Genomic DNA, 26,760 nt, shown 5'->3' on the forward strand with positions numbered 1-26,760 from the left:
TTAAAAGCCTGCTCTGTGATACTGAAGGAGATTAGTTTTTGGAATCCATTCATTAACACAAAGGCCAATGCTGAATGGAGGTTATATTTATTGTCTATGAAACCCCTGAGTAAGCTGAAATCACTTTAGGCATGTACGTGCATACATGTATTCTCTCACATTTAGCCAACTCCCCATGATGCTGTTTCTTTGAGCCAGGAACAGACAACTTGCAGAGACTTGGCTTGAAAAGATGTGTGCATGTAACACTCTCTGTCACATTTTGCAAGAGGCACAGTTAAGCAGTCTTTATACTTGGATTGTCTAGACACTGTGACAGTGGGAGGGGACAAGTGAAAGAAAAAGCCCATTTTGTCAGTCGTTCTCTTTGCATCTCCTTCCCTGTGTGCTGCCATTGCCAGCAAAAAGCTAAAGCTAGCAAAAATCAAACAAAAATCAGGAAACTGATAATTCACTGGTTTACTATACATATCATTCCTAGTAAAAAAACCCAAACAGTTTTTTTTGGAACTACAGTACATATGTATACCATTTCCTTGTTTATTCACTTTTTTCAGAATTAATACTTTGAGCAGTTTTAGTTTTGCAGCTGATTTGTCATTTTAACTTTTTCCTCATCAATGTGTAAATGAGGTGTGTAGGGCTGTCTTGTCAGCAGTTGTAAATTTGTATGTGAAATATACCCAGATTTCAGTGGGGATTTCTTTTCCTGCTCAGCTGAATCTTAGTGAATGAGCAACAAGAAAACTCCTTTCCCTCCCACTGCTCTCCCAGATTTCATGTTTTCTATCTCTTTTTTTCTTTCTTTTGTACTTTTTTCCAAGGAAGCACATGGGGAAAAATAAGAGAAGAAACAGAGCTGGGAGGGGAAAGGGAGGAGGTGATAGAATTTCACAGGGACATAAGCCTGCAAGCCATCAAAGAGGCTGTGAGATTCTTCACTGCTTTAAGGTGAAGCATGTTGCAGCACTTGCAGCTTTTAACCAGTCTAATTTAATGGCTCACTCTTCTCTGTTCAGATAGTCAGCATCTCTTTCTGCCTTTCCTTTTGAGCTGGGATTTCTCTCTTGGTATCTCCCATGCAGCATTTGCTCTTTGCCCATGTTTTACTCTCTGTACACCACAGCCATGCTTTCACAGAGGGTCCCAGACTAACCCTTCCTGCCCAAAGCCTCCTGGACACTGCCCGTGCTATAGCAGTGAGATGAGCCACCACCACACGGGGTTCTTGTCTTCCATACGGTCCTGCTTCACTTCCTGGCACTGCCCGTGAGACTCCTTGGTTCTGAGAGGAACCAGGAAAACTTCACCTCTGTGTGACATCTCCAAACAAAGGGTTTCCAGAGCCAGACCATCCTGCTGTTGAAATTGTAAAAGCAGTAGATGTTATCTCCACAAGCAGTTTTTCACAGCTGATAGATATGAAGCCAGCTGGGCCACCTCTGCACCTGTTGTGGTCCCTGCGGGCTCACCTGGAGTCACTACTGGTGCTGGGCATGCACAGTACTCTGCACCTCCAGTTCCAACACAGCTTCCAAGGTGATCAGAGGCTGGAGGTCCACACAGCTGCCACAGCAGTAGCAGCAGCAGTGTGTTTTGCAGCCTCCAGGCTGCAAAACCCTTTCCCTTGTCCTGTTGCTTTAGTTTCTTGAGGGATACCCACACGTGCCACCTCTCGCTGCAAGTGCAGACTCAGGAGTCCATTTTCTTGTTCTCCTGAAAAAACTTAAACATTTTGGTGAGGGAACCCTGCTGAGTGGATATGGTGTCTTCAAGGTAAAAAAGAAATGTAAAAAGGGCACTTTTAAGTTAGAGGAAGGGAGGGTAGACTCGTGCTAACTGCAGGCAATACAGGTAAGGGAAATGCAATAAAATTTCAGAATCACAGAATCATTTAGGTTGGAAAAGACCTCTGAGATCATCACATTGACTGATCACCACCTTGTCAACTACACCATGGCACTAAGTGCCATGTCCAGTCATTTCTTGAACACCTGATGTCCAGCCTGAACCTCCCCTGCCACAGCTTAAGACTATGTCCTCTCATCCTGTCACTAGTTGCCTGGGAGAAGAGGCCAGCCCCCACCTGGCTACAACCTCCTTTCAGGTAGTTGTAGTGGGTGATAAGGTCACCCCAAGCCTCCTTTTCTCCAGGCTAAAAAACTCCAGCTCCCTCAGCCTCTTCTCATAGTACTTAAGGTCCAGACCCCTCACTAGCTTTGTTGCTCTTCTCTGGACTTGCTCCAGCACTTCAATGTTTTTCTCATTGTGAGGGGCCCAGAAATGGACACAGACACAGACACAGACACTTGAGGTGTGGCCTCACCAGGGCTGAGTACAGGGGGACAATCACTGCCCTGGACCTTCTGGCCTGATACAAGCCAGGAAGCCATTGGCCTTCTTGGCCACCTGGGCTCACTGCTGGCTCATCTACAGCTGCCTATTGACCAGCACCCCCAGGTCCTTTTCCACTGGAAAGCTTTCCAGACACACTTCTCTCAGCCTGTAGTGCTGCGTGGGGATGTTGTGGCTGGAGTGTAGGAGCTGGCAATTGGTCTCGTTGAACCTAATACCATTGGTCTCAGCCCATCAGTCCAGCCTGTCCACATCCCTCTGCAGAGCCTTCCTACCCTCCAGCGGATCAACACTCCCACCCAACTTGGTTTTGTCTGCATATTTACTGAGGGTACACTCAATCCCCTCATCCAGATCGTCTGTAAAGATATTGAACAGGACTGGATCCAATACTGATCCCTAGGGGATGTCACTAGTGACCAGACATCAACTGTTTGCAACACCATTCACCATCACTCTCTGGACCCGGCCATCCGGCCAGTTTTTTACCCATTGAAGAGTGCACCTGTCCAGACTTTGGGATGCCAGCTTTTCCAGGAGAATGCCGTGGGAGACAGTATCAAAGGTTTTGCTGAAGTCCAGGTAGACAACATCCACAGCCTTTCTGTCCTCCACTAGGCGGGTCACCTGATCATAAAAGAAGATCAGGTTGGTCAGGCAGGACCTACCTCTCCTAAACCCGTGCTCGCTGGGCCTGATCCCTTGGTTGTCCTGTATGTGCCGTGTGACCACACTCAAGATGATCTGTTCCATAACCTTGCTGGGCACCAAGGTCAGGCTGACAGGCCTGTAGTTCCCTGGATCCTTCTTCCATCCCTTCTTGTGGATGGGCTTCACATTGACCAACCAAAATGGTGCTTGTTTTTCTGAACAGGCTTGTAGAATAACTGGAAGTGTCTGCAAATTTTAGAGAATACACTTCAACAGAAGTGTTCTGCTTTTTAATTAGGCAAGGTTAGAGGTAGGAAACAGATATCAAGACTGTGGATTGTCACAAACAAACAGGGAGCTGCTGCATAATTTTTCAAGCATTAGCACTCATGAAACATGTTTTTTCTGAATCCCATGAATTTGTCAAAACCAACTTCCTGTGTTAATGTTGGGGTAAGGCATAGAAAATAACCAGCCTGGCAGCTACAGAAAAATTAGGAAATTTAAAAAAACATAGGCTTTTTATTTACCCTAAGTGACAGATATGGGCTGAAGTCTGAAAGAGAAATATGGGGCAAAAAAAATGCACTTCACTACACTTTTTTTTTTCTGTTCTCCACATTTTCTCCCTGTCTATTTATATATTCTGGAAAAAGTTTGTCTAGTAAGTCTAGTTTTTTAAAGATTTTCTTTTGTTACTGCTCTTCCAGCCTCAGTGTTTAGAGTATGTTGTTTTTGCACCAGGTTACATCTAAAGAGTCACTATACTGGTTCAGATCAAGGATGCATCCAGATAAATATCTGATTCCCTAGATTAATCACACCCAGCTTCAGAAACTCAGGTTTTGTGCCTAGGATCAGCTTGAGTCAATAGGAAAGAGTTCGGTAACCCCAGCACATGGCTTATAAAATGTTAGAGCTAGCAGATGAAAGGTAACAGGACTGACCTCCTTTCAGGACTGCTTCTAAGATGTGGTGAATCACCCTCTGTCTCCTTCTATGTAGAGAGAGACAGGACCTAAAATTAAGAGAGATTAACCCAGGCTCTGGTAATGCCCCATGAGTGTGTGGAACAAGAGGATATAAGAATTAAAAAAACTTAGAGCAACCTTTTCAAACACTCTTGTTTTCATCCTTTCCGGGATCCAGCCTTTGAGATGCTCTTCATTTGACGTGTTAATTCTTCTGGGACTTTCTCTAGTTTCTTAATGTGTGTACCTTTGGCAGCCCCACCTTCTGCTATTGGCAGGTTCTAGCCTTCAGTTTGTTTTAGTTCTGTCCTCTAATAGCTCCCTACTACTTTCCTGTGCTGTAATAACTATTGGTGCACCGTGACTGCTTTTCTGCTTGCCATGCAGAGCTCCAGCAATGGAAGAAGATTGTATTGTCTTTAGGTGAAGTCTGCTCCTGGGTAGTTGGCAAGGTCAAATATGAACCATGAGCCAAGTGCCTCATTCTGTGTGGTGGGGGGCAGACTTGAACACCTCAAGCTGCACTTTTTTGGCTGAGTCCTTTGCCTGTCAGTCATACCCTCCTGGTGAAGAGCGAGCAAGAGGGATTTCATCCTCTTTTGCCCACCGTGCAAGCTATTGCCTGGCAGGGCTTGGCAGAGATCTGACACTACCCTAAGAGCAGGCAGGACCTCTTCCCCAGGCATGAGTGGGAAACTACCAAAAGGGAGATTTTGTGTGAGCTTTTTTCCAACATGTTGCTGTTTATATTCAAACCACTGCAGGGTTTTTTCAAAGTACTTAACTTTTGAGCAGTGAACTTAATTTGAGCCTCATCATATGTGTGTTTGGGGGAGACCTGGTGAGCATCAACATATAAACACCTGTCCTTCCCTTCCTCTCCTAGGATTTTAGATAATGGGCTGTGTGCAATGTAAGGATAAAGAAGCAACAAAACTGACTGACGAGAGGGATGGCAGTTTAACTCAAAGCTCAGGCTACCGCTATGGGACAGATCCCACTCCACAGCACTATCCTAGCTTTGGTGTGACTTCAATCCCAAACTACAACAACTTCCATGCCACAGGAGGCCAAGGACTTACTGTGTTTGGTGGAGTCAATTCTTCCTCTCATACAGGGACCCTGCGTACAAGAGGAGGAACAGGTGAGTTTGAAAGTTTTATTTTAGTTCTCTTAGTGAGTGTCAATCGTGCCTACAGCAGAGACATGACTGTCTCAGCATGCTGCTTTTGGGGAGAGTTATTTCATGAAACAGTGTAAAGAACTGAAGTAGGGGTGGAGTTGAGTCTTCATCCTTACCTTTGCTAATTTGCAGGTGCTAGTTCACTTGGGAGGTGAGAAATTATGTGTACTTACTGAGTTTGGCTAACTGCCTCATCGCTCTAGCAGAGAATGGAAAGTGTGGGCTGAGCCACCTCAAATTGTTAACAGGAAATACTTGGCATGGCTGTGTCTACACTCTCTCTTCAAACCCCCTTTGCCCATTTGGGGATCTGTGACTGTATGGAGTGAAGGAGGTGGAGTGCCTGCCGGCTGCGTAAGACAAGAGGAATTAGAATGATTGTTCAAAAAGTAGGAGGGTTTAGTTTATTTTGCTCTTCTGCAACCTGAGTAGCTTACATGTTGCTTAGCCACCTCATCTCTCCAGGTTCCTTTCCCTCCTGCTTTTTGTGATAGAGTATAACGCACCTATCTTTTCCCTTAGGTGTAACTCTTTTTGTGGCACTTTATGACTATGAAGCAAGAACAGAAGATGACTTGAGTTTTCACAAAGGAGAAAAATTCCAGATACTTAACAGCTCGTAAGTTTTAGGCTGGGAAATTAATACTTTCGAACCTATAATGTTTACAATCATGTTTGCTTATGTTATTTTTAAAATCTGATGTTGGATATTCAAGATATGGAGGGGTTTTACTCTATGCTTACTTACTTGTCCTTGCATTTAGTGCACTTTTGCAAAGTGCTTTATTGTTAGGGGAAAAAAAAACTTCGACCACATGCAGCTTTACTTCAAAAATAAGTGTGAGATTGTGTGATTCACTGCTTACATTTTACAGTAATCCCACATTCAGAACTGAGACTACCAGCTCTGTACTTTACCAGTAGCCGCAGAAGTTCTGCAAGGCAGGTACTAACACTTTTTGCAATCTGATGCAAGTATCTCCACATAGAAATGAGTAAAAAACTGATTCACAAAAGAGGCACTATCCAGACTTGCGTGCCAGGTTTAAAAGCATTTTTTTTCCTCTTAAAGGTAGGTCATGCAGTCAGAACATGTTAGGAAGTTCTGTTACCATTGCACAGTTGCATCTGACATGAAAACCACACTTCTATCCTGGAAATCATCAAGTTAAAATTAATTTTATCAACTGCCCATAGAAAAAAAATCCCTTAGCAACTTAAAAATAACATCTAAAATTCACTGTGCTACTGACCTATATCTGAACATCTTGTAATTCTTGGCTAAGAACATAAAGTGGCAGGCTCTGTGTTATGTTCAGTATTGCTATCATGAAGAAGTAAAAATGGGTTAACAACAATGTCACTTTCTAAAGGCTTTGTAATATTGGTCTCTTTTTTTCTTACACTGTGTGACAATGAGGCAAATCCATCCCCGGTGCAACTCCTGTTAATTTTAATATAACAACTGCAGGGTTGGAGTTGGCTCAATGTGCATTGAAGTTAAAAAAAATCAGGTAATTCTGTGGAATATTTCATGAAGCTGAAGGGCTTTGATGTAGATGAAAGCACGGAAACTTCAGTTATGATTAGTAAAGGGAGAAGGAGTTTAAAACCTTTCTACTTCTAAATCAGTGCTTGAAAACAAACCCTTTTTTAACATATCATCCATTTTTGTTCACATTGCCTGCTGCTTTCCTAACCTTGTACAAACTATGCTATAACTTAAACAAGAAGAAGTTCCACACATTATAAATACATATGCCAGTTGATGAAATCAGGGGATGCTCACAGGGGCTTGCAGGGCAATCATCCTTGAAATCGGTGAGACAGAGAGATTCTCCTACATGTGAATGGCTGCAGTACATGCATTTTGGTGCAGGTAATTACTGCCTGGAAGAAGGTTTTCTAACAAAAGACCAAACATCCACTGATTTTTCTGTAGGATTATAGAAGTTCAGTATCCATTGTAGTCAGCTCTGCATTTAAACATGGACCTAACCACACTCCTGGAGTAGTGACATCCAGGCTGGGGACCTCCAGAAGGCTGTGTTTCTTTAAGAATGCTTCCTCTCTTCACTTGTATCAGAAATTATATGCAAGCCCATTTTTTATGTGTCTGCCAATGGTGCTTGCAAACAGAAAGCATATATGTCCATAAAACTAGTTTGTCTGGAATTTTTGGAGGGATTTGGATTTTTCTTTAGTGCTCAACAAATTTGATTTGTGCTTTGAAGTAAACATTCAGGGCAGCAATACCTGAAATGGCATACATGATTTGAAGTCAGAAATTATACTAGAGGCAGTCGGGGGGGGGAAGGTACTTGCGGAGTGGTTCAGAGCAGAGTCTGACTTTGGGGCTCCAAAACACTCAGCTATGCCCAGCATCCCCACCGCCACTCCCACACACCCTGTCTAGCCCCACTGGCTAATTTCCTCCTACTTCAGCTGCATGTCTAAAATTAAGAGCTGTGAAAAAAGCCTGCATTCCTCCTTTCTGGCAATGCTTTGAGAGATTTAAGCTTCTCTATCAAAGCGGAGGGGGTTGTTGCTGATTTTGTGATCATCTACAGGGCTTCTTTTCCCCTCCCTAGATATGACAAAATACCTCCATCTAGTGGACTCTCTGTACAGTAAGGAGAAGAAATGGAATGGTACAATTTATCAACCACAGTATAGCATATTGTCTCAGAAATATTCTACAGCAGCATATGGGGGAAAGGTTAGCACTTCAGCTGGTAAAATTAGGGATGCAAACAGATAGGGCTATTTGTCTGCCATAGTAATTCATACAGGGTGTATTAAAATAGTGTCAACTGCCAGCCTCTACAAAAGCTATTTATTCTTCACATTTTTTGAACTGTAAAATTGGAAGAAGCTCCTTTTTGACTAATCACAGCTGGTTTTTAGTTGTTTTCCTTAGAGTTCATGCTCCTTCAAACTGTTGAAGAAAGTGGAGTTGAAAATTTAAAGTAAGAACCCACCTTGTCACAACCTTTCTTGCCGGTAATAGCTTAGACAGTGCATTTTCTGTAACTGCTTGCTTCCAGAAGAGGCTGAATTCTCTGGCCACATTTGATAATAATGCTTTATTTAGTGAACAAAATTCTGGTTTACAGAGAGGGGAACTGTGAAAGAGTTTCTAAGCAGTCCAGAAATAGAAAAGAAAATGCTTATTATTAGCGGTAGGAGTTAAATACTGGTGAATCTGGTGCTGAGAATGAAAGACAAATTGCTAAGTCCCAAATCATTGCATCCTGTAAAAAGCTGAAAAATAAACTTCTCTTAAAGCTGCACATCTGTGCTGGTTTAAAGGTAAACCAGCAGCAGAAATGAACCCAACTCCAAAGAGACAATAAGTCAGAGTTACAATTTTATAAAAATAATACCATAAATACAATTATATAGACAAACAATTGCTTTTAACCCACAAAACCCAGATGTATAACCCAACACCCTGGGGCACGAACAGAGTGGTGTTCATTGGCCCCTGTGCTGAGCCCCACGTGGTCCCCCTGAGTCCAGGGTAAAAGGAAAGGGAAAACCTGTTGGTGAGAGTGCTGTCACAGTCCAGTCGAGAATGGTGGTTGCAGTCCAGTCGAGGTTCTGGTCCTCCTCTGGATCCAACGAATGGTACCAGAAGTCCCAAGACCCCAAGATTATATACACTCATGTTCAGGCAGGAGTGCCCAGTATCTCCCCCCAGGGTGGGGAATTCCACAATGAGTGATTGTAAGTCATGGGTGTGAGGACAGGAGCATGCTCCTATCTCACAGGCCTCTTAACACCCAGTTTATAGCCTGCAGGGGCCAGGTGTGCTCTGGGCAGCTGCTGCAAGTGGTCTACGGTTAACAGTTTCTGGTAAATGGCATGGAGGGTGTAGAATACACAGTTTGGGTTACACCCACACAGTGATGAACTGGTCCCAGCTGTTCTAACTAGGACAACATCCTACAGCAGCACACATTGTCTGAAAGGCAGTACCAGGTCCCACTGTGCACACCAGTCTAAGACAAAAATTCATGCTAAGCCTACGGAACGCTGCCTTAAGATACTCCTGCATGAACCTCTTCACATTTAAATGTTGTGAGTCTCTTCCAACTCAGAACATTCTGTGATTCTGCAATATTTTTTGTAAGTATTTGAAAAAGCAGCCTAGTCCTTTGCTACTTCAGATACCTCCTCCAGGTAGCCAGCAGAGGGAATCAAGTCAATGAAGCGTGCTCCTTAAGAGCCATCTGAAATGCCATGTTGATAGATGGCTTTTTGATATCTTTGGATTTCAGGTTAATTATGCTCATAGAAGTTTAAAATTAGCAGTGAATGTGCTGTGACATAGTGTTATGGTTTAACCCCAGACAGCAATTCAGCCCCACCCAGCAACTCAGCCCCACCTAGCCACTCTCTCACTCCCTCCCCTGATGGGATCGTGGAGAGAATTAGAGCGGTAAAAGTGAGAAAGCTCATGGGTTGAGATGAAGGCAGTTTGATAGGTAAAGCAAAAGTCATGCTCATAAGCAAAGCAAAACAAGAAATTCATTTACTGCTTCCCATCAGCAGACAGGCGTTCAGCCATTCTCCAGGAAAGCAGGGCTCCATCACTCATAGTGACTTCAGAAGACAAGCACCATCACTCTGAATATCCCCACCTCTTCCTTCTTCTTTTCCCAGCTTTATATGCTGCGTAGAGCACCATATGGTATGAAATATTCCTGTCATCAGTTGGGGTCAGGTGGCCCGGCTGTGTCCCCTCCTAACCCCTTGTACACTCCCAGCCTCCTCGCTGATGCGGTGGGGTGAGAGACAGGAGGCCTTGATACTGTGTAAATTCTGCTCAGCAGTAACTAAAACATCCCTGCGTTATCAACAGTGTTTCCAGCACAAATCCAAACCATAGTCCCATACCAGCTACTATGAAGAAAATTAACTCTATCCCAGCCAAAACCAGCACACAGTATTCATCTTGGCAATTTTCCTATAAGCTCTTTCAAGGGTCTGTATTAAAATAATTGCCATGGAGACAGTTTTCAGTATTCTAATCCAAATCCAGCCTGCACAAACCTGATTTTACTGGGCTTTTATGCCTCTTTATGCCATTATGTTACATTTGGAAGGCTACACTACTAATCACTGCTGAAATAATTACAGGTATAAAGAAATACGTTTATTATTTGGGTTTAGATATGAACAGCAGTCTTGGAAGCATGCTGGTGATAAAGAGATGAGTTGCTGTGGCTTCTTATGCCACACAGTTAACAAAGTCAGATCATTGTCTTTACAGCTGTGTCTCACTCTCACTTCTCCTCACCTCTGTTTCTGCAGGGAAGGAGACTGGTGGGAGGCCCGTTCCTTGACAACAGGCGAAACTGGTTACATTCCCAGTAATTATGTGGCTCCAGTTGATTCCATCCAAGCAGAGGAGTATGTTTTCTTTTTTGTTGTAAAGACCCATTAGTGCTGTATAAGTAGGTGTGAGGAGTTGGTTTTGATTGATTGCAGTGATTTTTCAGATTACTTACATTATGTTTATTCCAGTTCTTAACCGCACTGATAAATAATTAGGTAATTAGTAACAAAAGAAGCACAAGCTCAGTGCTTTTTCAATGTCAAAACAAAGGAAGAAAACCTAAAGGAACATAGGTCTGCTTCCTTTTTTCAGGTGTCGACTAATTTCAAGCTTTAACCAGAAGGTGCCCTTGCTTTTCCTGAACCAACTTGTAAAAATATTTTGAGTCAATTAGTGTGCAAGTCAGCTGCATGTCTATTAAAGAGGGCGCATTGCATCAACAAATACAAATCCTACGATAGTAGGATGCCTACAACACATGCAGCAGGCAGCATAATGAGGACATATCTATGCAAAGAAAATGAGTGATGTGTGTATCCATATTATTTCCAAAATAAGAGATACAGTGGAGGAGCTTATACAGCTGAGCAGGCGCTGGTGTAGTCTGCACTTCAGGTTGATTGCGAAACAAAAAAACCCATTTGCTGCAGGAAGGAAAAAAGGCAGTAACTCTGAAAGCCTCATAGAGAACCACAGTAAAGTGGTTACATCTGGTCCTTCTGCTGAGGTTTTAGAGATGTACTTCAACAAAAATATTGGCTACTAATACATCACTGTATAAGTCAAATATGTAGCTTATAGCAACATCTGTAAAAATACTGCTCTTCAGCAGCCACACAGGTTTCTGCCCTTTACCTTGTCTATTCCTTCCATCCACCAAGTCTTGGTTTCTGTTTGTCCAAGTCTTGCCTTTTTCGTAGGATACCAAGCAAGCATTCTCAGCAACTACTGATTACAGGCTTAGTGCAAAGTGCTACTGCATAACATATGCAACATTTACTACACAGTTTGTCACACTGGCTTTCCACCCTGCTAAGAGACACAGTATGACAAAAATGGTTGACTATACTTGAGTAACCATAGTTTCCACAAATAATCCTCCATGTTTGAGATCTGTGACACTAATTAATAATGCTATGTGGCATTTGTCTTACTATTTCTGATGCTTCCCTAAGGTGGTACTTTGGCAAACTTGGCCGAAAAGATGCCGAGAGGCAGCTGCTGTCATTTGGAAACCCCAGAGGTACCTTCCTGATCCGGGAAAGCGAAACTACCAAAGGTAGGCTGGCCAAAGTTATTCTGATAACAAATGAGACAATAAACAAGAAAAATTGCGCTAAGTGTGTGACGTACCATTTTCAGTGGTATGAAGGTAGGGATAAGAATCATCTTGCATGTATTTGTGGATGTCTGGATATCTTAGGTCTTAGAATGAGTGTTAAAAGCAAAGAACAACCAAAGTGCAACCTCTGTCATGCTCAACCCATGGTATCTGCAGTGCAAGTCACACAGTGGGATCCTTTGAAATTCTGTATCCTTGGCTGGTGGGGGAAGAAAAGGAAAAAAAATTATGTAGCAATTTCAAATTCACATATTAACAGGGAAAAAACTTGAATATATTTCTAATTAATATATTCATGAAGTGTTCAACTGTATCTATTCTGTTGAAGTCAAGTGGAAGGATGTATTCTCCTCCTTCCCTCTAAAAATATTGAAGGAGTTCCAGTTTTCTTGATGGGTGCTATTTTTGCTTTTACATTTTGTTCACAAGGCCTGTCAACATCTTCTTCAAAAGTTTCACATATATGAAAAGATCTCTCTAACTCATATAACTATTGAGGAGAAAACTGGAACTAAGTAAAAACAAAGCTGGCCATTTCTCAATTAATCAGCAATCCAAAACAAAAGCTGTGGGAGGCATAAGTCACTGGAATTAATTCCATGTAAGTTCTGAAGTCTAATGATGGTTCATGTGCTTAAAGCACTGACTTGTCAGTGCTTTGATCAGAGCACACTGTCAGCTAGACTTAGCATGCAAAGTGCTGGAGTCATGGCTAGTTAAGGGGTTTAAAGGAGAGAAGCAGTACTTCCCCTCTACCCGATCTATCTTCAGATGCTGCATTCTGTCATCTAAAATTGTAAGTTTTACATTTTTGACTCTTGTAGTCACTGGATTCTTCCTTTGCTGCCTATAACTCTGAAGACTGTTTCTGATACAAAATCTGAATAGACAGGCTGTTGTTCCAGACAGCCAATTTCTTGTCACCACACAACTTAATCATGCTTCACGGAGCAGTGAGGCACTCTCACCAGGAGCAAGACAGGCTCTAACTTGCTCTTTTTCTGCAAATAGCCTCCACCTGTTTTTTTCACCAACAGTTGCTATGATGTGTGTGAGGAACAAGTCTTTATTCCACTCTGTGCCAAGTTTAAAAACTCGCTCATATATGCAGCCATGGATCCTAAAAACAAACACAACACTGTTTCTCTAAACCACATTATCAGTTTAGTCTGGTTTTCCCATTTTTTATACTGTGATAGGGGATATATTTTGCAGGGCTGTTTACTTAGCTAAATCAGGGCTTTTTTCTGTGTTCTTGTGAGACACAAAAGCATTGGGGAAATGGAGTAATTCATCATGGGTGGACTTAGAGCAGCAAGTTTCATTTCTCTGCATTTGAACTTAAGGCTTTCTACATCTTCAGGCTAAGTTTTCTTCAAAGCCATTGGAAAGAACCAAACATGCATGGTTTTTGTCAAAAATGCCTATTTCCTTTCTCATCGTTTTTGTGTTTCAGTATGTTGTTAGAAGAAAACAGCAAGCTTGTTGTTCATGAGAGAGAAAAAAATTGGCTGGGTGGCCTTAAATGGTGTGTTCTGCCATTAGTCTTCTTGAAATGCTTTACTCCAGCTAGTTGTCTTGGGCTTGAGGCAGGAATTGTTTTGTGACCTAGAATTGTCCCTTCTGCTTTAAATAATAGCAATAATAAAATTATACGGGATCATGTTAAAAAGTATCATTGTAGATGATTTTAGCGTGAATTTAACCTCCCTTGATCAGGGTTGTCTTCTCTTCTTACTTCCAAAATAAATCAGATGGAGCTGGCTTTTCATTTTTTCAATGCCTGACTACCCAGATACTTCATCAGCTTTTGTCTGTATAACCTTTCACCTGGTTTCAATAGCCACTCTTCAAGGCTATCTGGTTTTAGGTTTGGGGGTTTTTTTAAATTAATTAGTATGATATATTGTAATGTCATATTTCTATCCCAAATTTTTATTATGTATATCTCTTATATTTGAATTTATCATCAGATAATAACATGTAGTATAAATAACCAACAGCCTAAATAAATGAATAATGAAATCCATCTTGGTTCTTGTTTTTGTCTGGATTTGAACTAATGCTCCAGTCCTGCAACTTGATCTGAGGTCAGCGGGGGTCCACAGAGGGCCACCCACGCAGCTGTGATTGCAGACCTGGAGCCACAGACTGTTTACATTTTCCTAAAGAATCTAAAAGAGTGACCAGATAGGCAGGGAGCGTGACTAAAGAAAATACAGCTGCTGCCAGTGAATCAAAACTCACAAATGTGGACATGGAGAACACTGCCTGGAAAATTCTGAAAGGAAGCTGACAATGTACAACCCAGAGTAGTGGTACAAAGCATGCACAATACGTGCTTGCAGATCCTCAAGAAGCTTTGAACTCCTAGTTGAAAAAGAGTTGAGAGAACTAGTCCTTGGAGTCAGGGTAAAGACATTTTACTCACCACAGCTCCCTCGGCAGTGAGCCACTCCCCAGTGCAACCTATTGCAAGTTAATGTGGTCAAGGAAGCTTCTTCCTGAGGAGATATCCAGGAAAGAGATCTTACACCAGGGTCACCTTTCACATTGTACAAAACTGTCTACTCGTGGTTTTTCTTTCCTGCGTTTAGCTGACGTGGTTACCTGTGAAAGTAGCAGAGGCTCTGGAAGGGACCTTCCTGAGATCTCTGCAGCTGCCAGTTACCTCTTTTCCTTTTAATGCCTGAATTCCTCTGAGTAAACACAGTATTTACCTGAGCCATGAGTGAAGATTTGTCTTCTCCGCTGCCTTTGAAATGGCCATGATTTTGTTCAGAAGCTGCATTATGCTGTAAAAAGTGGCTTTGCTTTTGACACCGTAGAGAACCAACATGTGTGCCACTATATGTTGAATAGGGTTGTCCCTCAAGTAAGACACCTGAATGTGCAACACCCTCCGTAGGTGGCTTGAGCTCCTTTTACAGTCAGCAGAAAGCTGGGGTTCTGTTCAAGTGCCCATGACTACAGACACCACAGTGCCATAACACTCATAGAAACTAGGCTGGCATTCAGCTGCCCAAATAGCACCAGAAGCTTATGTGTGGGCATCTAAATCAAGCCCATAGCCCACCTGCAGAGAAGCTACCATTACACCTAAAACTACTGAGGTTCCTTTGCCTGGTCGTGAGTATCCAGAGACATTTGAAATGCCTTCAGGGTTATCAACATGGATGGAAAAATGTGACAGCCTGTGGGAAAACTGCCAAGCAGCATGTCCTGAGGCATCTCACATGGCACTTAATCCCTGTGCTTCAGCGTCTGAGTCCCACTAGTAAGCTCTAAAGCCCCTGCATGGATTTGGGAAGTAAAACATGCAGTTCTTGCAGATCTCCTGGTGCACAGTCTTCATTTAGTATCACCTTCAGAAGACTATGGTGTACAAAGTATGCTTATTTGGTTGTTTAATGCTTATAAAGAAGTTTGGTATCCATCTAGGTAACAATACTACACACGTATGAAGTCATTTTCTCCAGTGCTTCCTATGAAAACTTGATATTTACCAGCCACTGTCATTTACATTAAGTGTAGTATTTCCAGTGTAACCTGAAACTTAGAATAGAAAAAGTAAATTTAGCAACCTGAATCAGTAAATGTTAAAATGTGAGTTTTCGTTTATCCAGAAGTCCCAATTTCTTTCTAGAACATCGTGAAAGGAATGTGGTGTGAACATCCTAAGATCTCTCTGACACTCATCTCCTTCTGTTAAATAATTCTGTTCTTTTTCAGGGTACGGTAAGCATTTTTTGGAAGCAATTTCTCTTTCGCTTTGTAACAACTGACCAGGAAACAAAATCTTTGTGACTAAAAGCTAACTACAATTTTTGATTTCTCCTTTACTTGGAACAGGTGCCTATTCCCTGTCTATTCGAGACTGGGATGATATGAAAGGAGATCATGTCAAACATTATAAGATTCGTAAACTTGACAATGGTGGATATTATATCACAACTCGGGCACAATTTGAAACTCTTCAGCAGCTGGTTCAGCATTATTCAGGTAATTTTTCAGATAATACATGGCACTCTGAAGTATTTTAAAACAAAAGTGTTTGCTGCTGAGCTGATGTATGTGTAAGATACCCTAAAGAGTCATTTGAGCTATGAGTCTTGGTTGTTGTAGTGCATCTTCCATTATGCCTTTCCCATTGCAGTTATAAATGGCTTTGAATGCTGTTCACAGTGTAGTGGCAGAGCCTTTAAAACCTAACACTTACTGAGGTAAAGGTTTTGCCTGCTCTCCTTCTTCTAAGCAAACAAAATTACTGAACTTGACTTGCACATCTCAAAGCATGAATTCCCTGTGAATAAGTGAGTGCTAATATGTACCATTTTGCAGCACACTATTGCTAATAAAGCAAATAGGGAATTGCATTATGGAATTGTCACTGAAAGCAATGACCAAAAGGTTTGCATATATTACCTGAGTCAAATTTTCCTGCTTGAATTTTGTTCAATGTGCACAGTGTTAGCATTTAAATTATAATTGGTCTAATTTAAAAAACAAATGAGGCAATGTGGGTGTTTCTGTGTGCATACTGTTTGTGTCCACCCACCAAGCTTTTTTTTTTTTTTCATTCCTGTAATTAAAATGTGGCATGCAGTATTCCACCCAAAAATGCATCCTGCTGTCACTGGTGATTAGTGTACAACAGATACAACTTTAAAGGCCCCTAAGCCCCTGCATAGGACAACTGGTTCTTACACAGAAGACTGCCATGCTTCTTTTTGAACAGAAATTTGTGTTTTGAATTATTTTGCTTTTTTGTGTTTTTTTTTTCCTTTACTTTAGCTTTTCATAATATTAACAGATGACCCAAAATGCTTGCTGCTCAAAAACTTTTCATAATTTTTACTTGGGAAGTCAACTTCTCTGTGGGGCATTTTTTCTGTATTCTTTGTATTCTGTCTGCTGTATTCTTATGCTATTCATACTAGACATCTGGCTGTCTTCTCCACCCAGTTTCTGATGGGTACATCCTGCCAGGGAGAACTTCTAGTTGTTTCTGGTGACTCTACTTTAAGCTAAATGAGGCATAAAAACTCACATGTAAGAAAGATAATTTTCAACCCCGCTATACCAGTTGATATATGTCAACTTTTAGTTTTCTCTGGTCAGCTTATTTGGGTGGTATATTTTCCATGCAAAGATGCAGAAACAAATAGATCTAGAAACAGCCATTTTTGTGCAACACAGAGGCATAATCAGTAATATCCAGATAGGGTAGCTCTGGAGGCACGGTACAGATCAACACTCTAGAGGTTTCATCTGCTGTCTCCCAGATCCAGGCGAACAAGGAGCCCTCACTCCACGCAAGCCCCTGCTGACTTGAAACATAAAGGCTGCCTCTAACTACCTGCTTTGCACTGTGAATTGTGGGAGGTAGATTAGCCACAATACCTTGTGAGTGCCCAGATTTAATTCTAGGGAGAGCTCAAAGATGCCAAATGATTCAGCAAAGATCAGCGTGGTTCCTGAAGAACCACTGCTGAGACCATAAGTCAGTGCCTTGTTGGCAGGACACCCTTCATGGCCACCCACCCTCAGTCTTCATCCCACAGCTGTCCAGGCTGGAGGACCCCTCCTGTTTAGGTAGTTGGAAACCAGGCTACCCAGGTGGAGTGAGCAGTTTGTTCTCATGTAAGCAGTCCTAGGTCAGGAGCTGGATGTACAAAGTGGACCTTTGTGCAGACAGAGCACAGGCATTCCTGCACTGTGCTCTCTTTGCACTGCCAAGTACCCTTATTACCCATACTCACCTCTTATCCCAGCCCCTTCTCACCTAGATATAAAACTAACTGCAATGTCTGGGCTTTCACAGGTGAGATGTACAAATGAAAAATATTGAGATCCCCAGAGTGTCCTGCTGTCAGACTTAAGTCCAGTGACAGCACGTCCGAAGTTGAAGCACCATTCCCCCAATCCCAAAAAGCTGACCTGTCAAGCATAAGCTCTTGTGCCATCTGGACTTAACTGGAGCACCAGCATGCCAAGCTATTTTTTAAAATTAAAGAAAAGAAGGAGGTCTTAAAAACCTCCAGCTTCTTCTTGCAGCTGTCCAAACTCATAAGGAAACTTTTAAGATACAATCCGTATTTTGAGTAGTCCCTATCCTAATGTTCCCTTTGGAATTATCTTGGAATAAGACATGTCAACTGTTTGGCTAATCTTCCCTGTTTTGTGATCTTTGTTGTCTTGCTACGGGACACACAACAAGGTCCACGGTCAGGGTGTCTGTAGGGATTCCCCCACCATTACACAACATTTGTGCTGATGAGGTAGAGCTTGGTGTTGCAAGGAGCTTCAGTGCTTGCCCAACTTATGGGCAAACTGTTCACTTGCCTGAAAAGAAATCTTGCACAGAAGAATACAGACTATGTTTGAGTCTGAAATACAATTGCAGTTCCTCACCTTGTTCTGCTCTGCTTTACGTGTTTTAAGATACAAGTCACTGTGCAAGCTTTATATTGTAGTCTGCTTTGTGCAGCGTAATATACTACTCATCAATATGTATGTATACATATGGTTTTTTATATATATATGTAATTGTTTTTACTCCTGCTAAAATATCTTGTGTGACTTTTGTCACAGTTCAGTCTTCTGTGAAGCTTTCCAAGAGACAATATAATGAACCTGCCCAAATGATGTAGGACTGGCTGCATATGCCAATAAAGGTTTGCTCTAGAAAGAATTTCAGGAAAAGTCTTTTACATGACACCTACAAAAACACCTTTTCACAGAGCAGAATATAGAAAATACCTTTTCCCAGGATACAAGAAGTCCAGCAAATTTTCATTGCTGTGATTTTCAGAAAAAAAAAATCTTCTCTTCTTTTGCTCAGCACAGAAACAATCCAGCTTGTAATTTACAGATAATTTTTAATTTTTTTTATACTGTACTATGGTGAACCAGTTTCTTATGAGGTTATCTTAATGCAGCATTGTGGGAGAAGGGAAATTCTGAGTCCATGAGAGAAAGCATTGGCAGTCACCTTCTATTTCAGGCTGTGGAAGCAGAGACTAAAATATTTCCTGTTCTGTCTCAAATGAACATGTTTCAGTGTTCAATTTCTAATCTTCCAGGATGCTTTGTGGTATGCAACTAACAGCTGTTGTGAGTAGCATTGTTTTTATGCTTACTGTTTTTGTTTTATGTCACACTTTTTTTTCTTTCCTCTCCTTTGCTGTTGGCTTCACTTCTGGCTCCATCAGAGAGAGCTGCAGGTCTTTGCTGCCGCTTAGTAGTCCCCTGTCATAAAGGAATGCCAAGGCTTACTGATCTGTCTGTCAAAACCAAAGATGTCTGGGAAATTCCACGAGAATCCCTACAGTTGATCAAGAGACTGGGAAATGGGCAGTTTGGGGAAGTATGGATGGGTATGGAGCAAAATAATTATTCTAAAATAGCTCTCTGTGGGGATTGCAAGATGGAAGGTGAAGATGTAGGACACTCTAACCCTCAAGAAAAAAAATTAGTAATGCTCAAAATGTTAGGAAAAATGGCTTTAGAATCATGTCTTTGACTTTGAAATTCTTTAATCTTCAACTTTCACTGTAATTGATGGCAAAAGAAAACTAAAATACCGTGTTTTCTTGGAAGGTTTTGATTTTGACAAATTGCCTCTGTCTTAATAATAAATCAAGGCTCACATAGTAATCTATTAGTTATACCAAGAAGCCTTTTTCTGCAAGCTAACAAAAAAGTCCTTACCCTGAGTATCCAAAACCCAGTGTTTGCAAATGAACTTCAATGCAACTCTGAAAAACAAATCACCTTCCATCTTTCTCAATGCATGCATAATTTTGGATTATAAGTGTGTTTTTTTTATTAATTTCCTCTCCTATAGAGAAAGCTGATGGTTTGTGTTTTAACTTAACTGTGATTGCTACGAATAATACCCCACAAACTGTTGGATTGGCTAAAGATGCATGGGAAGTTGCACGTGATTCATTATTTCTGGAACAGAAGCTTGGTCAGGGGTGTTTCGCTGAAGTGTGGCGTGGTAAGGCAGAGAATATATTTTGCTTTGGATGGATCTTTTAAGGCCCTCTTGGCAGAAATAAACATTTCAAGTAGAGATCTTAAAGCTAAAAGATCGGAATAGTATGAAATGTTAGTTTATATTGCCTGAAACAGTCAAACGTAAATACATTAATCCGTGGGGAAGGTTCCTTTCACTTGCACACAGTGGTATGAGAGGCTCAGGCATTAAACTGCATTAATTGCATTGGGTTTATTTGGGTAACTACACAATTGCTAGATATTAAAATAGGAATTATGATAAACCTCTAAGGCAGAATTGTTAACCAGAAACTAATCTGGTAAGTAGACATTTTTCTTTCATCATGTGTTTTAGCACTGATGGGATCAGACCCTGAAAATGCTTCCATCCACTCTTCCAGTTTAAAAATAATGACAAGTATCAGCAAATTGATATTGTCGAGCTAGCTTTCCCATGCATCCACTTCTTTAAGTCTGAAATTTGTATCTGCAGCAGAACCCAGTAACTCGATATAGAGAGCAGGGACAATAGAGGCAAAACTTGCTGGGCCCAGCTGAACCCCCACTTTGAAGTCCAGAAATATTGACATTTTCCAAATCCACTGACATTCTGTTTTCTGCACACTTGCCAGCTAAACTTACTGACCCCCGTCCCCCGCCCCATGGGCCTCATTCTTTTAATGAGTATAAAACAATAGCAGCTTACAATGTGCATAAATCTTAATATGGCCATAGCATTGAAACACAATACAGTAGCCATTTCATGAGAGGCGGCTCAATTTTTGTGCCAAATTGCATTCTATATAGACTCTTTAAAATTACTAATTCAAATTAAGAATCACTATGTGTTGTTTCTTCAGAAAAAATTGGTGGAGCAGTTTGGCCACTTTTTGTTGCAGTGACACAGAAGTATGTAAATGCAGTGAGTTCTCCTTGGTTCTTGCAGCTGTTTCCCATTGCAAGATTACAGCAAGGAGCACGGCAGCAAGTCTGTGAAATCTATAGAATTTATAGACTAGAAATATAGAAAGTTACAGAATCTCACAGAATTGCAGTTGACCTGTTGCGAAGAAAGCTGCATACGTTTTCTGTTGGCATCTCCAGATAACTGCAGTTTCACCTTCCTATTCTCCATCTTGAATGCATGCTCAAGTTTCCAGTTCATGATAATGCTTATTGGTCAGCTTTGTGTGCAGTAGATCTTAAACTGATATAGCAGTTAAAGGAACAAATTTTAAAAAATAAAAAAAATCAGCTCTGGGAAATAAAGGGCCAAGTACCAGTACCAAATATCTGTCAGAAATGCAAAAATTATTATTACAATTATGACATTATGTTTCTTAATGTATAATAAAAATATGTTAACAGCCCTGAAGCATTACCAAACTGGAGTAGATTAACACAGTAAAAATTAATAAAAAATACATTAAGTAGTAATGAACTACATATGGGAGGAATTCAGAGGGAAGTCCGTGCTAATTTTCTATTAGAGAAACACACCAAACCACAACAAGAAAACTTAACAATTTAAACTCTAATCTGGGCTGAGAGGATAAGTTAACATTTTTGCTCGATTTTCTTTTTTCAACCAGAGAAATTCATAGGAGTATTTAAAAACAGACCTGCTGAAAACACTTCATGGTAACAGAATGAATTCTGGAATTTTTATTAAGGCAATGTAAACAGATAGTACACAGTTAATCCTGTTAACACACCAGGTAAAATCCTAGTTTGTTAATGCCAGACTGGTGTCCGTGAAACTGTGGTTTTATTCCTGGTTCGTATAATTTGCGGTGCCTCTGTAGAGTGGCTGTGACTGATGGCATGCTGGGGTCCAGAGCCTCAGTGACTGCAGACAAAACACACTCCCTGTCACCCATCAGAAAAGATTTTGGCCGCTGTGGTTGAAGTTAGGAGGCAAAACTGCATCCTTCCCTGCTTACATAGGAGTGTTACTAAAGCAAAGTCTGCTTCAGCTCTGATTTGGAGGACTGAGTGAAATTAAGACCTCAAGAGTCCTCCTGAAGTGCACTGGGGTAGTGGAGGTGGTAGCTCAGGACATTACTCCACTGACAGTACAGTGACACTCAGCAGAAAATCAAGGCATAATGAAAACAAACTTGCTCTGCATGGTTTTGACTAATTTGTGCCTCCAGCCCCCACCCAGACATTTGGGATTGCCCTTTAAGTGATGCGTGACACAGGAGCAGCAGCTCCTCCACTGTTCCTCCCCTGTCCTCAGCTAGACAAGATGGACCTGGGATCTGAGCACTTGAAGAGGAAAGGACCCGGCCCATTTTGTGCTCTGGCAGGTTGCAAAAGCTCACAATGAAGTTATTTTGGCTTAACCATTTCCCCTGCAGCAGCTGAGCCCTGCTAAATGTTCATGTACTTTTAGCGAAGACAAACCGGGTTTTTTACATGTTACCTTTTTTGATGACAGAGCCTTTGTGGACTTTATAGGCTTTCTGCTTATGCTCATGCTTAAGTGCAGAGGGGTAACTTTTACACAGTGTGATTAATTCCTGAAGTCATTTAGTGTTGTTCTGCCCTTATTACACAGCAGCTCCCTATCAACAGATCACAGGTCCCATTCAAAGCCATTTCAGCCCTGACTCTGGAGCAGGGTTCTGGCAAGTCTGGGCAAAGGACAACCAGAAGGCACTAGAAAAGTGATATTTCTACCCATTTTAATTTTTCTTTCTTTCCCTTCCCCTCTAGCCCCCCACCCCCACCCTTGCCAAAAAAAACCCAACCCACTGTTATCATAAATAGGTCTTCTGGGGTTTTGTTCTTTCCAGTTCTTTCCAGTCTTCCTTCTTCCCTTTGCAAATACCTGAGTGAAGCCTTATCTCTTGTGAAATGCCCTGAGACAGCTTTCCCCAGCTCTCTCCAAGTCCTTGTGTAGGCTTTCGGATGTTAGAGAAGGCTTGGTAGCTGATGACTGGAAAATGATGCAACTTGTCCATTTCAGTGCTGACCACAAGTAAAGAACAAGATCAAGTAGACAAGAACCACCTCATTTTCAATCAGCAGCTTCTGGAGATGAGGAGGGGAAGGAAAAAATTGTATTTCAGTTTGGGAACACAAGTGTTTCTAAAATCAAATCAATTTAGGATTTGGTTTTGGGGAATTTTTCTTAAAATATTTTTCTTTCCTCTGACAGAACAAAACCAAAATGTTAAAATGTCTTGCAAATAAGAAGTTCTGGTTTTAACCAGTTTTGTTATCTAAATCTGTGACTGGAACTGTGTAGTTGTCTGTAGCAATTACTTGTTAGCAAGTAATTGCTGCAGATAACATGAAGATGGGTTTCAGCAGTCCCACATTTCTTACTCAGAGGAGGTTTCTGTGGAGATCAGTGGAAACATTGAGTAGGACAACAGCAATTGTGACCCAGTGCCAATGGGAGTATTATTTTTCAGTATAAAGAAAAAACTAAAATATGAGGGAGGCATGGGAGGAATATAATGATAAGGCAGCATGGGAAACCAAATTAAAAAAATAACCCCTATATTAAATGTCTGTGCTGGTTTTTCCTTGGTTACATTGGGCATCAGGCAGAAAAAGGAGGAGAAGATATTTAATCTAACTAAGTGTCTGTGCTTGTAGGTACGTGGAATGGAAATACTAAAGTGGCTATCAAGACCCTGAAGCCTGGCACTATGTCTCCAGAATCCTTCTTAGAGGAAGCTCAAATCATGAAGAAGCTAAAACATGACAAATTGGTCCAACTTTATGCTGTGGTATCTGAAGAGCCTATCTATATTGTCACGGAGTACATGAGTAAAGGTGAAGCCAGAGCTGCTGGCTCGATAATATTTTTTCTTTATTGATGCTTCTTGGGGATACAGACGGAGGTGCAGTGTGGTGCATGAACAGCATGTGAGGAAGGAGAGTGAGAACAGGAAACTAAATTCACCTTTGTCTTCAGAAGAATTATGAATTTCACTCTGAATTGGGCTCAAAACCTGATGCACAAAGAAAATTTATACTAGGTGGGGAAGAGAGAAGTTGGTGCAGCCTAAGTGATTTTAACAGCGTCAGCATCCAAACTTCACTGACAAGGGGAGATGTGCATTTTCTAGGTTTGATGATATTACATGCTGCTTCCCAAGATCCTAGCTTTTTCCGGCACCGGAGAGTTCTTGCAGCATCTTCTTTCAGTGTTTACTTGTCAGCTTAGGATTTCTGTCTCTTCATTTAGCAGTCCTGAGTTCTGTCACATGCACCTTGCTCTCAGATCACAGCTTCATTTTCAGTCCATTTATCATTTTAATACATGATTTGCACATATTATTCTTTCCCTTCCTCTCTGCCTTTCTCTTTCCCCTTCTCCTTTCTCTCTTTCTTTAAGCTACTTAACTGGTAATGATGTAAAATGAGAAAAGGAAAACTTTTTGCTTCCTCAGATCTCCAGCAGGGGTGCTGAGAGCAGAGCAAAAAATCTGCTTGTTTTGGAAAAGCAAATGAACCAAATAGGAAACATAAGTTCTCACAGGGAAGTTTCATTGTACATTGGAGGATGTACTCTGAAATTTTAAGTCCATTTTTTCAGTCTGTTTGGAGTTGATTTTTATTTTCCTGGCAGGTGCTTGCCCACCTCCCTCCTCAGAGGCATCCAAGCCCTGACTAACTCACAGTTTAATCATATGTGTCGGTGACAAGGATATGCCTTTTCCCTTTAAAAAAAAAAAAAAGACTTTTCAAAATCCTTCTGAAGTACATGGTTTATTTTGGCTTACTTTACTAGTTTGTACGGTAACATTTTACATCTTTGGATCTGAGCTTGAGGCTGACAATTTATCAGCCGAGACTGCCACACTTCTCTGTTTGAATACAAGATTGGGATGGAAGCTATAGGCATTTTATTTAAAGTGACAGGGTACCTCCTTGTTTTCCTTTGCACAGGAAGGCTGTGTCCTTATTGCTTTTGCTGAAGTTACTTTCATTTCATGTCTGCTTTGTCTTCCTAGCAGTCTTCTAAAATTAATGATTCATGCTGTGTTTAGCTCTGGGTTACCTAGAGAAGGAGCACTACTCATTTCTAAGGAAAAATAGCCTTTGCTAATGCTATCCCCTTTGGGCTTATCAGGCTTCAGGCCGACCTTTCATTTGGAGCTGGTTGAGCTGGGATCTGACTTTTTCCATAGCTTGTGTGGCTTGGAACTGAGCTGCTGCTTTTCAGCTAGCTGAGGCCTTTAGAGAGCAGCAAGTATGTAGTTTTAAAGAGCACTGGAAAAGTTAAGAAAGACCAGCTTTCTCAGTAATGGTCAGGAAGACTAAAAACAATGTTGTTTCTTTTCCCTGCAACTCTCCTTGTACTAGTGGCATATTCTTCTGCAAGACAACCTTAAAGAAGAGCAAAGCAAATATAATAGAATTCTAAAATATCATGGGGTTTTTTTTAAACTGTCTCTTAAACTTGAAACACTGCTGTCTTTAATATGGCATGTATTGCTGCACTTCCATCCTGATGAGTTGCCATTGTTTTCCTAACATCTTTCTATTGTGTCAACTCTGCATTTGCAGGGAGTTTGCTAGATTTCTTAAAAGATGGAGAAGGAAGAGCTTTGAAGTTACCGAATTTGGTGGACATGGCAGCCCAGGTCTGTCTTCAGAGTACTGAGCACTGAGATGTATGTTTTGTAGCCCCTGTACGTCTGAGTTCATTTTAAATGCACCAATTGTGTCTCATGCTTCTCACAGGTGGCTGCAGGAATGGCCTACATAGAGAGAATGAATTACATACACAGAGATCTGCGGTCTGCAAACATTCTGGTGGGAAACGGCCTAATATGCAAGATTGCTGACTTCGGATTGGCAAGACTGATTGAAGACAATGAATATACAGCCAGACAAGGTAAAAACAATGGCAGATGTAGCACTGAGTGTCATTCTTGTGACAGGGAAAGAATGGAACATGGCTTTGAAAAGCTCTCTCACATGTTTTGGGGTTTGGCAAATCCTGAGGTCATATTAACTCCTAGGCCAGAAGTTCATTGCTGAATGCATGTCCTAAAGAGAATGTCTTATTTAGTTGTCTTCCCTTTAAAAACTGATAAAAATGAAACAAAGATGATGGGTGAGAGCACAGTTGGTAAATGACAGTAAAGATGAAGATCCTCATGGTGCCATAACAAAGAGGATACTTTACTTACCAACCTTGAAAGTCTGAATGGGGTAATCCAGAAAAGTCTATGTAAGCTATTTCTTTCATAATGTGCCTTCTAGTATTTACTAACAGCTATAATTATTGCTGTGCTATTCTTATTTTCTTTATTTTGAACAGGTCAACTAGTTGTGCCTCTATGCAATGGAGCTGCCTTTCAGAGTACTATGTTTTCTTTGGGAACTGAAAACGTTATTTTAATAGAAGTGCCATTTTCCAGTGCCACACAGGCATTGTGCTAGGCATAGACAACCACTGATACACTATGAAAATGTATCAAAGAGTTTTGTAGCTTTTTTTAAAAAGCATGTGTGTCATGACACAGGCTCTTTGTAGTTAGTCATTCTTTACAAGTCATGCTTAGTTGTCAGATGTTGGTCCAAGCTGTAGAGCTACGTTTTTGTTCTCTTTCTGCTGGCAGGACTTTGTTAGTGTTTGCTCAATATGTGTTGGTAAACAGCACTCCATCCATTTCAGTGCCAAAGCCAAGGAAGGTCCCACTAAACCCTGTTGTATGTCACCAGAAATCACAGGTTGGCTAAGTGCTTCATTACCTACATTTACTCCTTCCTGTTGTTTCTTCTCTTGAGCAAAGTCTCTGTTTCAGCACAGATCTTGCCATTAATTCTTAGAAAAGAGCTCACCTCTTTCTGTAACTTTTTCTGTAAGCGTTGACAGAAGGAGCCAGAGAGTTTCCAGCATTGCCTTAGCCTAGGAGCAGCAGCAGCTCTCATGCTG

General features: G+C 41.3%; 1 protein-coding gene across 4 annotated transcripts in view; it reads left to right on the plus strand.

The window, feature by feature from the left end:
* Nucleotides 1–26,760, plus strand: part of FYN (FYN proto-oncogene, Src family tyrosine kinase) — an 82,107-nt gene that overhangs the window by 35,754 nt on the left and 19,593 nt on the right. For 2 of the 4 annotated variants that reach the window (XM_029962709.1, XM_029962710.1), the window contains 9 exons: nt 4,864–5,121; nt 5,683–5,779; nt 10,480–10,578; nt 11,680–11,783; nt 15,699–15,848; nt 19,061–19,225; nt 23,463–23,642; nt 25,383–25,459; nt 25,560–25,713. In XM_029962709.1, coding sequence (XP_029818569.1) covers nt 4,875–5,121; nt 5,683–5,779; nt 10,480–10,578; nt 11,680–11,783; nt 15,699–15,848; nt 19,061–19,225; nt 23,463–23,642; nt 25,383–25,459; nt 25,560–25,713 — 1,273 coding nt within the window. In that variant the 5' untranslated portion in view covers nt 4,864–4,874. Of the gene's footprint in view, nt 1–4,863; nt 5,122–5,682; nt 5,780–10,479; nt 10,579–11,679; nt 11,784–15,698; nt 15,849–19,060; nt 19,226–19,695; nt 19,852–23,462; nt 23,643–25,382; nt 25,460–25,559; nt 25,714–26,760 lie in introns of all 4 variants that reach the window. The other 2 variants (XM_029962712.1, XM_029962711.1) reach the window with 2 other exon arrangements.

The sequence above is a fragment of the Manacus vitellinus genome, unplaced genomic scaffold (assembly GCF_001715985.3).
Source record: "Manacus vitellinus isolate BGI_N305 unplaced genomic scaffold, ASM171598v3 scaffold_4_pilon, whole genome shotgun sequence".
Taxonomy (NCBI): domain Eukaryota; kingdom Metazoa; phylum Chordata; class Aves; order Passeriformes; family Pipridae; genus Manacus; species Manacus vitellinus.